Genomic DNA, 11,726 nt, shown 5'->3' with positions numbered 1-11,726 from the left:
CGGAAACATCCCGCCCCGCCGGCGGGCGGACCGGAGGAACCGGTTTGTTCGGCGGCTGCGGGAGTGCGCAAACGGAAACCGAGGCTATGCGGGTCGAGCACCGCAGCACAGCGCGGAGGATCGGGTTCGGAGCTCTGCGCACCTCCTGCTGCTCATACACCTGCAAACCGAGGGGGAGGAGCCCCGCAGGTGTGTGCGTGAGAGAGGAGGGAGGTGTGTGTGTGTGCTGGGTCTCCATCCTGTCCCGGGACACCCGGGATGACCACGTGTCCCACCTGCTTTGGAAGTTTTAGCTTTTGTGACGTCACAGGAACAGAAGCAGATGCATCTGAAACTCACCTGACAGCCCGCAACACGCTCCGGTGTTCAGGTGTCAGTCCGCCGTTACAAACACACCCACAGGGTGACTCATGAACTCAGGCTGCAGCACACTGGTGTCCAACATGAGGATCGCAGTTCCCCGAAGGGCCACCACACAGACGTCAGAAACATTTGAGCATTTAAAGAATAAATGTTTAATGAAATGATGTGAGTGTGGCCATAATTCTAACAACTCCATTTTATTTATATTCCTGCAGTTCCTCTGACGTCCAGCAGAGGCAGCAGTGAGTCTGTTGAAGCCTTCCAGTACAAATAAACATGGAAGTGCAAATCAAACATACACGTATTCATACAATGAATTACTGAGGAACACAGACAGTAAAAACTTCATGTTTAATGACATCATGTGACCGATAACATGGCTAACACTGTACTAACAGACCAAGAAGGCGGAGCTCCAGGTTTGGTGCTAATTCCAGGATTGTGATTGGATGTTATTCTGTGCATGTGTGATGCTTCCACACAGTCTGTGCTAACCAAACATCTTTTATATACAGTCTGTGTTATGATGTGTAATGTGCTATGAAGTCATGTGATCAAATTACAACGACTTCCCAAACCAAACAGGAAGTAACTTTAATCCGAACACTCGCTGCTGCAGATTATTCAGCCCACGCTCCGGTGTGCTGCATCCGACTGAGCGGATTTCTGTCAGAGGCCCCAGACGAACCTGCAAACGGCTCTGGATGCGATCTGTAAATGCGGTGCAGTGAGGAGTCTTCGTGGTGGGAGGAAATAAGGGAGCGTGAAAGCTGACGTCTGATAGATAGCACACAGTTTTATTAGTATATTTAGCTTTGTGATGTACAGCTCGGGAGGAAACAAACCAAAAACAAACTGAACGGTCACAAAGTCCAGAAACATTTCAGCCTTAGCAGTGACATCACACAAAGAAAGCTCAGTCTGTATAATCATTGGTTTCTTCGTCATGGACCAGAGTGATATGTAGTCATCAACAAACAGAAAGAATAAGAACCCAGATTTCTTCTTTTTTTCCTCCGTCCTTTAAGTTGCTTCACATATATTATCAACACTTTTCTAAAGAATCAAAATATTCAGCCACAGGTACTGCAAAAGGTATCCACTGTTATATAGAAGAATAATAAACACAATAAATATAAAAAGAATTGATTTGATATAATTTATATGGTATCAAAGAGCGGGAAATGGGCCTTCAGCTGCTTTTATAAAAGTCATGTCCTTTTTTCTGTTCCTGAGGTTGAGTTTCGCCGTCCGCAGTTTAAGTTTCGCTAAATACACTCACAGACTACAGACCCGACGCCCGGGGCCCGAAATGGCTTTTCATTCACTGAGGAATCGTGTCCCACGGATCGCGGAGGGTCGCCGTGGCCCCGCTGGGATCCTGTGTGCCGTGGAGTCAGCCGAGAGGTCGGGGGTCAACTGCAACCCACCCCCCCAGAGCCGAACAATCGCACAACTCCCCCCTCCCACACCCAGAAGGCCGCCCGGGAACGCCTCGACTTTCTTCACCGAGCACGTTAGCGTGGCAGATTTAACTCAGCGCTAATGATGCTAACAGGAAGTACCCGATCCCCCAGACCCTACGGAGGACTGAAACTGCCAAAGTGACTGAACAGCTCCAACACTAACAGGAAATTAAATGCATCAACCCAAACATTTCTGTCCATGTTCACCTCTGTACAGATTTACCCCGTCTGGCTTTGACCCGGCTTCAGTGACTGTGGCAACATCTGGACCACATCTGGGCCAGGCTCACCACCTCTCCTGCAGGAAATCGCCGTCTTCTAAAAACTAGACCAAACTGCACTACTAAAAATAATGAAAATAAAAATATATAAATAATGTTCTCATTTGTCATAATCCCATAAAACTAACACTGATGAACTGAAAACAGATTTAAAGTAAAACTAACGGCCTGCAAAACATTTACCTGAGCTGTAAATGAGCCTTAGGTCAGGTCCAAACATGGCTGCTGCACGGGTACCTGCGTGCCAATTACATTCATTTATTCATGCATTCATTTTGCACTTTATTTCCTTATTTAGAACATGAAACAGGAAATAAAGAGGAGAACTACAGTTCAGATTTCTTAGTTTGATGCATTTAAAGGTGCTAAGGCCATTAGTACCTTTGGCACTCTCAGGCCTCCACAGTGGGAAAGGGCAGAGTGTGAAAGGTGGATAATCATATTTAGTCTCAGTCCCATTTCCCTGTGTGAGGAAGGAGTGAGAGGAACTCAGGAGTGGAAAAGAGAGGCATGAAGATGAAAACAGAAAGAACCAGAAAAGAAAAATAGCAAAAATCTGTACATGTAAACATCACACTTCCACTGAGTCGAACCATGAGGAGAGTTACAGGTTTCACATTGGTATTACTGAAGGTACGAAGGCCCGGCAGAGACGTCGAGACAGTCACGAGTCCAGCACAAAGAAGTCAGCCAAAGACGGGAAGGAAAGAGAAAAGCACAAACTGAAAACCAGGAAACCGAGCGGCCCGGACGCCGTCTTTATATTCTGACAGAAGCCGTACAGATAGAAAAATAAAAACGCTCCGTAACGCCGTCTGCCTTCTTTCTTTTTTTCTTAAAGACGTGTTTTGAGCTTAGATTCTGATTCGATGGGACCTGACTGGCATCGCGACTGCAGACGCCCCCGTCTGACGCCGTCCTCCACAGCAACATGTGACCATGTGATGTGTTCATGTCTGCATCTGTTGTTGCCGCCACGACAGCCAGATTTAATGAATGAAGCGCGCGTTTCCACGCTTCATCAAACTCGAGTCTTTGAGCCAAAAGGAAACAAACCGAGAGGAACCAGCTGGAGTCGTGGTTCCTGCTTCTACACCGACTGCTGACCCTCGCTTCTGAGGGTGAGGAACGACCGGGAGCACGATCCCATCGTGAGGTCACGCCCCTTTAAATTCGTCCCTGAGGACCGATCGTCTGAGGCAGACGGTTCACAGGAAACCGCTCAGCCTGTGGGTCGAGCTCTCCTCCTCCTCGCCACGTCTTCCTCCGTGCAAAGAGCGGTTGGCACCTGCTTTGAGTGATCTAAAGGTGACAGCAGCAGGAAGACCCTAACCCTGAACCTTAAGATGACCCCTCAACATCTTTCAGAGGGGCTGACAGGAGGCTTCTGTTACCTGTGGACACAGGTCTCCATGCTGACTCACCGTCATCACAGCGACTGATGGTTGTTTCCTTTTAAGGAGTTAAAACAGTTGGACATGAAGACAGAAGGCGCTAAATGTGACGTAAACTGATCGACTCCACCTCCAGAGTCTCCGAGGCCCGAGAGGTCGACGAGACGCCGACGAGACGCCGACGAGACGCCGACGAGACGCCGACGAGACGCCGTGACCTTTGTGACACACTGACCACCTCTGTCTCAACACGACCTTTAAAAACAGAGCAGCTGTGGAGGACAGCTAAGATGAGCTCAGCGTCCGCGGCGGCGCCGGCCGGGGCCCGTCTGCTGACGTGCACGTTTGGAATGTGTGGTAGAAACTGCTGGAATATAAAAAGACCACTTTAATCACACTACAAAATATAGAAATCAGAAGAAGAATCACGTCATACTAAAAAATAGAAACTGGATAGAAACGCATCTGCTATGTACTCGACCGTGGAGACGTTAACAACGAGCGGAGGAGGCGGCGGCGGCGGCGGCGTATGGCTAAAACACTCGGATCATTCTCCCGATCTGTCCGGCTGTGCCGACAGCAGGAATGGAAACCAAACAGAGAGCAAATTCCACCTTTCTGCAGATTGTCATTTGCTTTTTGTTGTGTGTGATTCAGAAACATCCTCTCTGAGAAACAGGAAGTGATGCGATGATTTCATCAGACCATCTCAAAGGTTTTATGAACTTATTCCTTCAAATCCAACAAAAGACGAATAATAACAAGGTCGCCAGAGGTCGTTTCAAAGGAGCAGAAGGTATCGAGGAGGCTGAACAGAACGGCTTCGAACATTCGACCCTGGCGTGAGCAGGAAGTTAAAGGAAGTCGGGAACATAAAGCAGAAGTGCATCGAACTGTTCCTGCGTTTCATCTGAACTTTATGGAGTCCTCAGAGTCCGTACAGGCGATTCTGATCACAGAGAAAGACTGCTTCACGCGTTTGGAGACTTCAGGACATCCTCCCCGACAGCAGGAAGCCTTTCAGCCGATTCAACCAATCGCACGCTGCCATTCAAAGTAAACAAACAGCTGTTTGTCTAACGGGAGGATCTCGTTTTTTTCTCACAAACATTTGGGAGCTTCGAGGCTTTTGGAACGGCAGCAGTGCAGGTGAAACCCCGCCGCGGTCCGAGGGATCGCCACACCTCCAGGTCCCGGGTCTGCTGATGCTGCCGCCACAGCAGAGAGCGGTTCGGCCCATCACAGCACACCTGGACCGGTCCAGGTGACCCAGAGGTGCTGGGCGCTCTGACTCTGAAAGCCAGGAAGCAGAGGCAGCATCTGAGAGCACAGTGAGGATCAGATGGAGGAAGAGCAGGACGGGACGCCGGGGCCCAAACTCTGTTTACGAGGACGAATAAAGATTGATTGAACATCGGTGTTGATCGTCCTTTTTAAATGCTTTGAGGCGAAAGGTGGGTCAAAGGTCGTGCCCACCTGCTCTTCTTCTCGTCTTTTTTTTTTTTTTGCATATTTTTCTCCAGTTTTCCTCTCGCTGATCTTGAATCACAGCTTTCCAAAAACAAAACCTCATCAAATTCAGTCACTTCCGTGTGAAACTTTTCCCAAAGCTCGGGCGCTTCTGTCGCTGCACATGAGCGTGAACGTGTGGATGTTTGGGTGGAGGCTGTGAGGTCTGAGCTGCCATCACAAACCTCCCAGTGGACGTGGTGATTATCAGCCGCATGACAGAAAACTGCCATGCCACGCCTCCCCTTTGCTTCACAGCAGAGCGGGGCGTGGGGGGTTGGGGGCGGTCCCTCTGAGGAAACATGCATACACTCACACAAAGGGGCCCCGCCCCTTCACATCACAGATGACTGTTGCTTTCCTCGCTGTGCAAAAAGGGAGCAAATTACAGTGAAATGACCGTCGAGCTGAGTAGAAACCATAATAGAAGCAGAGCATCATCCAGGAAACCAGGAGCTTAACGAGCCCAAGTCCCTAACGAGCGCCTGAGGCCCCAACGAGCCCGAGGCCCCAACGAGCCTGAGGCCTTAACGAGCCTGAGGCCTTAACGAGCCTGAGGCCCCACAAGCCTGAGGCCCCAACGAGCCTGAGGCCTTAACGAGCCTGAGGCCTTAACGAGCCTGAGGCCTTAACGAGCCTGAGGCCTTAATGAGCCCGAGGCCTCAACGAGCCTGAGGCCTTAACGAGCCCGAGGCCCCAACAAGCCTAAGGCCTTAACGAGCCCGAGGCCTTAACGAGCCTGAGGCCTTAACGAGCCCGAGGCCTTAACGAGCCCGAGGCCCCAACAAGCCTGAGGCCTTAACGAGCCCGAGGCCCCAACAAGCCTGAGGCCTTAACGAGCCCGAGGCCTTAACGAGCCCGAGGGTCTAACGAGCTTAGGTTCAAAATGCACTTTGAAGCTAAATTTCACATAATGAAAAATAATTATCTTTAAACAACGCTATCAAAAGACAAAAGTACTCAGCAGTGATGAGAACGAGAATTAAAGGAAGAGTTTGGCTTTGGGGAAATAACTTGCTTCCTTGCAGAGATCCTGATGGGACGTTTGATGTTCTGACAGCTAGCTTAGCTTAGCTCAAAGACTGCAGGCAGGGGTAAACAGCTAGCCTGGCTCTGTTTAAAGGTCAGATTATTCCTGTACAGAGCACCAGCTAACATGTTATGCTTTCTCTCTTTTTTTAGTATGGCTTCTTTTTACAGGGCATAACATGCTAATGAGTAAGCTAGCCACTTCCCCCAGCTTCTAGTGTTTAAAGCTAAGCTAGCTTAGGGCTACTGTCTTGTATCCTATATGGTCCAGAAGCTACTGCTGAGCCATAAGCATGTTAACTTCTGCTCTAAAGTTTTAACATGGGAGTCTATGAGGCCGACCCACCACTGGAGCCTCCAGAGGACATCAGAGGAACTGCAGCTTCTAGAGCTCCAGGGTTGGAAGGTGCAGCTGAAATTTACAGACAGGTACAACAATGAGGTCAGATTTTCATCTAACTTGAAAGCAAATCCTATTTCCACAAAGGTCAAACTCTTCAAGCAGCAGAGCGTAAGCAGGGACCAGAACATCAGGTGTGATTCCAACATGGCTGAGAACCTGAGGGAGGAGCTCCCGCTCCACTTATCTGCTGCCTCACTTTCCTCTCAGACTAATCACAAGTTACCCACTAGTAAACAAACAGATAGTATTAATCTACACGGGACTAGAAGTTTGTACAGCCCTCCCCGTGCCCTCCAAACTGAGGGGAGGGTCCGAAAAGAAGAAGATTCACAGTTAGAAAGTCACAAAACACGACAGGAATCGAGCCCTATGAAGCAAAACAAAGAAAGCAGCCGACCAAGCAGCCAGCGGGACAGAGAGGAGCGCCGGATCGGACCGTCGCTCTCTGAGCCGGTTGGTCGCGTTTTCACGGGGCACTGCGGCGAGCTACCGCCCGGCTGTGTTGAGGTTTCAGGTCTATGGCAGAAGGTCCGGTTTTTAAAATAGCAGCAGCAACATGAAAGTTCATCATTATAATCATAGTAATAACAACAATAATAGTAATGGCCATCTCAGAGTTTAACAGACACACACAGTAAGACGGAGCAGTCCTCCTCATCCTCAAGCCTGAGGAAGAGGAGGAGGTTTAGGTCCACGAAGAAGAGCCGGAGAGTAGGTCCAAACAGAGAGAAGAAGAGGAGGAGGAGGAGGGACAGATGCTGAGGTTTCGTAGAAGCTGGAGGTAAACCTGCGCACACGTGCACAACTCTCCTCAGAAAAGAAAGAAACGCTGACGACATCAGGAGGCGGAGAAACCCGGCTTCACCTGCAGGAGCTGAGCGTTTGATTGGCAGGTCTGATCTGAGGTATTTCCTGGCGGTCAAAATGGCGTCTCGGATGCATAAGTGAGCACGCGGCTCCCGGGGCCAAGGGGAAGGACGGGGTGAGGTCAGAGGTGAGGAGAAAGTGCTGAAGGACACAGAGAGCTTATATACAGGCGAGCACGAACAGTCTGTTCACTTTAAAAAAGTCCAACGGAAAAATCACAAAAACGTCCCAACGAAGAAACGGACAGCGTCCGAAAACAGACCGCCTCAGCGCGACGTCGTTTTTATAACCAGAAGAAGATCGACCCGAACTCCCACAGCTCCCCAGAGTCTTTGCTCCTCCTCCTCTGTGATTGTGAGGCGCCTCCGCAGAGGAGCCGAGCTTCCTGCGGCGTTTTTGTTCTCAGGCAGGATTCGGTGGATTCTTCGCCCTCGCTGCGGCCTCAGGTTCCCGTTTTCCTCCAAACGGTCGCCACAGTTTCAAAACCAGACGAGGCCGGCGAGGGCGCAGGAAACGTGACGGGGTAGTGTGTGTGTGTGTGTGTGTGTGAGAGTGTGTGAGATCAGTTCTGCTGCAGGATGAGGTTTTCCAGCTCGTCTGCTGAGCGCAGCAGGAAGGCGGCTGACTCTCGGTATCCGGCGATCAGCTGACGCACGGCCGTGATCTCTGGCTGGCTGAGCTGGGTCGACGCCCCGCCCCCTCCTCCGCCACCACTGCCCCGCCCACCGAGGCTGTTGGCGGCAACAGAAGAGGAGGAGTTACTGACGTTGGTGGAGGAGTGAGACTTCATGCTGAGGTCAGTGGGGCCTGCAGAGGAACACGGTCGAGATTATGATGTCATTACTTAGAAATGATGTCATCCACAGGAAGCACCCAAACATTTAAACTTTGAACCTTTAATGATGAAACCACACCCAACAATCTGCAAATAAAAGATGGACTGCTTGCGTCATCACTTACCGTTGGTCTGACCGGCAACAGCAGCAGCGGCAGCGGCAGCACCGGTTGTCAGGGAAACAGGGTGTTGCATGGTGGCGCTCAGGCCTGGGTATCCACGGTAACCGTAGCTGAGGCCAGCGCCGTTGATATAGAGCTGGGACTCCTGGGAGGAGAAGGCTGAGGCGGCCAATGAGTAGGCGGAGTGAGCGAGGGACGCCGGCTCCCTCAGAACGCCTCCGACCCCGGACGGCTTATCCAGAGTGATCTGCTCATCCTGAGGAAGGACAAGGAAGTCAGGAGCTTTTCAAAATAAAAACAGCACGATGGGGGCAGGAAGCAGGAATGCTGACAGGGGATTTTTCTCTCATTGAATTAAAGAAAAACTTCCAAAACTGGAAAGTTGATAAACGCAAACCGCACTCATAGCAGCTTCTAAACATATTCATGATCATGGGCACCGCCTGCCGTGGGCGTGTCCAGCCAAAGCTCTGAATGTTGTATGGATAACCAACACATCACAGGTGTGATGGCAGCTAAACCCAGTGGAGCGGTAATAATTAGTGCTGTCAGCGCCATAATCGCATTAACGTGTGTGTGGGGCTGCACGGTGCTAATGAGTTAACCGTGCTAACCTGTAGACGCGTGCAGCCCCTCGCACGGGGAATCTGCGCTAAAAGAGATTTGCTGCGTTAATGCAGTTATGGCGTTAACGCCATTTTAATGAGATTAACGCTGACAGCACTACTAATAATAATGCAAGAGCAAATACCAACAACTGGGTGAGCGGGGCTGTTATTGTGTGTGTATACGGATAGCAGCAAACACTGTAATGAGTTTGGTTCGCTCAAATTAAACTCAAATTTTAATTTTCTACTTAAAATGCAACATTTGTACAATTTTTTTTACGTGTGCTCAGAATAGAGGCACAAAAATAACGCCATATCCTCGCCCCTGTCCTCGCCCTTGTCCTCGACACTGTCCTCGCCCTTGTCCTCGACACTGTCCTCGCCCTTGTGCTCGCCCCTGTCCTCGACCCTGTCCTCGACCCTGTCCTCGCCCCTGTCCTCGCCCCTGCCCCCGACTCTGTCCTCGACACTCTCCTCGTCCCTGTCTTCGACACTCTCCCCGACACTGTCCTCGCCCCTGTCCTCGACACTCTCCTCGTCCCTGTCTTCGACACTGTCCTCGCCCCTGTCCTCGACACTCTCCTCGTCCCTGTCTTCGACACTCTCCCCGACACTCTCCTCGCCCCTGTCTTCGACACTCTCCCCGACACTCTCCTCGCCCCTGTTCTCGACACTCTCCCCGACACTGTCCTCGCCCCTGTCCTCGACACTCTCCTCGCCCCTGTCTTCGACACTCTCCCCGACACTGTCCTCGCCCCTGTTCTCGACACTCTCCCCGACACTGTCCTCGCCCCTGTTCTCGACACTCTCCCCGACACTGTCCTCGCCCCTGTCCTCGACACTCTCCTCGCCCCTGTCTTCGACACTCTCCCCGACACTGTCCTCGCGCCCGTCCTCGACACTGTCCTCGCCCTTGTGCTGGCCCCTGTCCTCGACCCTGTCCTCGTCCCTGTCCTCGACACTGTCCTCGCCCTTGTCCTCGCCCCTGTCCTCGCCCCGTCCTCGCCCCTGCCCCCGACTCTGTCCTCGACACTCTCCCCGACACTCTCCTCGCCCCTGTCCTCGACACTCTCCTCGCCCGTTCTCGACACTCTCCCCGACACTGTCCTCGCCCCTGTCCTCGACACTCTCCTCGCCCCTGTCTTCGACACTCTCCCCGACACTGTCCTCGCCCCTGTCTTCGACACTCTCCCCGACACTGTCCTCGCCCCTGTCCTCGACTCTGTCCCCGACACTGTCCTCGCCCCTGTCCTCGACACTCTCCTCGTCCCTGCCCCCGACTCTGTCCTCGACACTCTCCCCGCCCCTGTCCTCGACACTGTCCTCATCCCTGTCGACACTCTCCCCGACACTGTCCTCATCCCTGTCTTCGACACTCTCCTCGCCCCTGTCCCCGACACTCTCCCCGACACTCTCCTCGCCCCTGTCCCCGACACTCTCCCCGACACTGTCCTCGACACTCTCCTCGCCCCTGTCTTCGACACTCTCCCCGACACTGTCCTCGTCCCTGTCTTCGACACTCTCCCCGACACTGTCCTCGACACTCTCCTCGCCCCTGTCTTCGACACTCTCCCCGACACTCTCCTCGCCCCTGTCCCCGACACTCTCCCCGACACTCTCCTCGCCCCTGTCCCCGACCTTGTCCACGACACTGTCCTCGCCCTTGTCCTGGCCCCTGTCCTCGCCCTTGTCCTCGCCCCTGTCTTCGACCTTGTCCACGACACTGTCCTCGCCCTTGTCCTCGCCCTTGTCCTGGCCCCTGTCCTCGCCCTTGTCCTCGCCCCTGTCTTCGACCTTGTCCACGACACTGTCCTCGCGCCTGTCCTCGACTCTGTCCTCGACACTCTCCCCGACTCTGTCCTCGACACTCTCCCCGACACTCTCCTCGCCCCTGTCCTCGACACTGTCTTCGACACTCTCCCCGACACTCTCCTCGCCCCTGTCCCCGACACTCTCCCCAACAATGTCCTCGCCCCTGTCCTTGACACTGTCCTCGCCCCTGTCTTCGACACTCTCCCCGACACTGTCCTCGCCCCTGTCCTCGCCCCGTCTTCGCCCCTGTCCTCGCCCCTGTCTTCGACACTGTCCTTGCCCCTGTCCTCGCCCATCCTCGACACTCTCCTCGCCCCTGTCTTCGACACTGTCCTCATCAGTCGGGTTTGTGTCACAGATAATATTCCTTATTTTTTGAAAAACAGGAATTTGCTCGTCTGTTGCTGTGGTGTGAATGGTCTTTATCAGCTGTATGTATGCACTGCTTCACATTTTCCACAGCGAGCTGGATTGGAATCTTTGTCGGGCTGACTCTGGCCCGCGGGCCTCATGTTTGACACCAGCACTGAAGGCCTGATGTTCCTTCGGGCTTTTTCTGATCAGAAAGGAGAGAGCGCCTCCCGCTGGAAGCCGTCAGTAAAGCAGCTCTGTGTCGGACACAACTGTGGAAGCACCGCAGAAACTCACGTGGTAGGCTTCGAGGCGCATCCTCTTGGCAGCGTTGCGTGATTCGCTCTCGCAGGCAGCAGCCAGGATGTTCTCAGCCATGGCCGAGGTGAGGTGAGGTGGAGTGGGGCGGGTCTGAAAACAACAGAAGCTCAGGGTCAGAGTCTTCGGGTTCATCATCACGTTCACATCACTAACATCAAGGAAAATCATCCACAGCAGAAACAAACAGAACAATTAATCAACGAGCTAAAAAAGCGATCAGCAGGAGAACATCAGGAGTGATCGTGAGAGTGGAAGCAAACGTTCAGGAGAAGGTAGTCAAACCGCTTCAGCTCACAGCGAGGAGGAAAACAGAGGAGGTGGAGATGAAGAATGAGGGCACCACAGGGGGGATGCTGGGAGGAAGA

At 52.5% G+C, this 11,726-nt stretch overlaps 1 protein-coding gene across 1 annotated transcript in view; it reads right to left on the bottom strand.

The window, feature by feature from the left end:
- Nucleotides 1-1,139: 1,139 nt before the first annotated feature.
- The window catches only part of LOC102797318 (nucleolar protein 4-like), a 104,283-nt gene continuing 93,696 nt past the window's right edge, over nt 1,140-11,726 (bottom strand). Inside the window, exons 9-11 of the mRNA XM_087833687.1 lie at nt 11,338-11,451; nt 8,273-8,525; nt 1,140-8,119 (exon numbers count right to left, since the gene is read on the bottom strand). Coding sequence (XP_087689813.1) covers nt 7,875-8,119; nt 8,273-8,525; nt 11,338-11,451 — 612 coding nt within the window. The 3' untranslated portion in view covers nt 1,140-7,874. The remainder of the gene's footprint in view (nt 8,120-8,272; nt 8,526-11,337; nt 11,452-11,726) is intronic.

This window comes from Neolamprologus brichardi, chromosome 20 (assembly GCF_056152115.1).
Source record: "Neolamprologus brichardi isolate AB-2024 chromosome 20, ASM5615211v1, whole genome shotgun sequence".
In the NCBI taxonomy this organism is placed as follows: domain Eukaryota; kingdom Metazoa; phylum Chordata; class Actinopteri; order Cichliformes; family Cichlidae; genus Neolamprologus; species Neolamprologus brichardi.
This window is presented reverse-complemented; position numbering and strand designations above follow the sequence as displayed.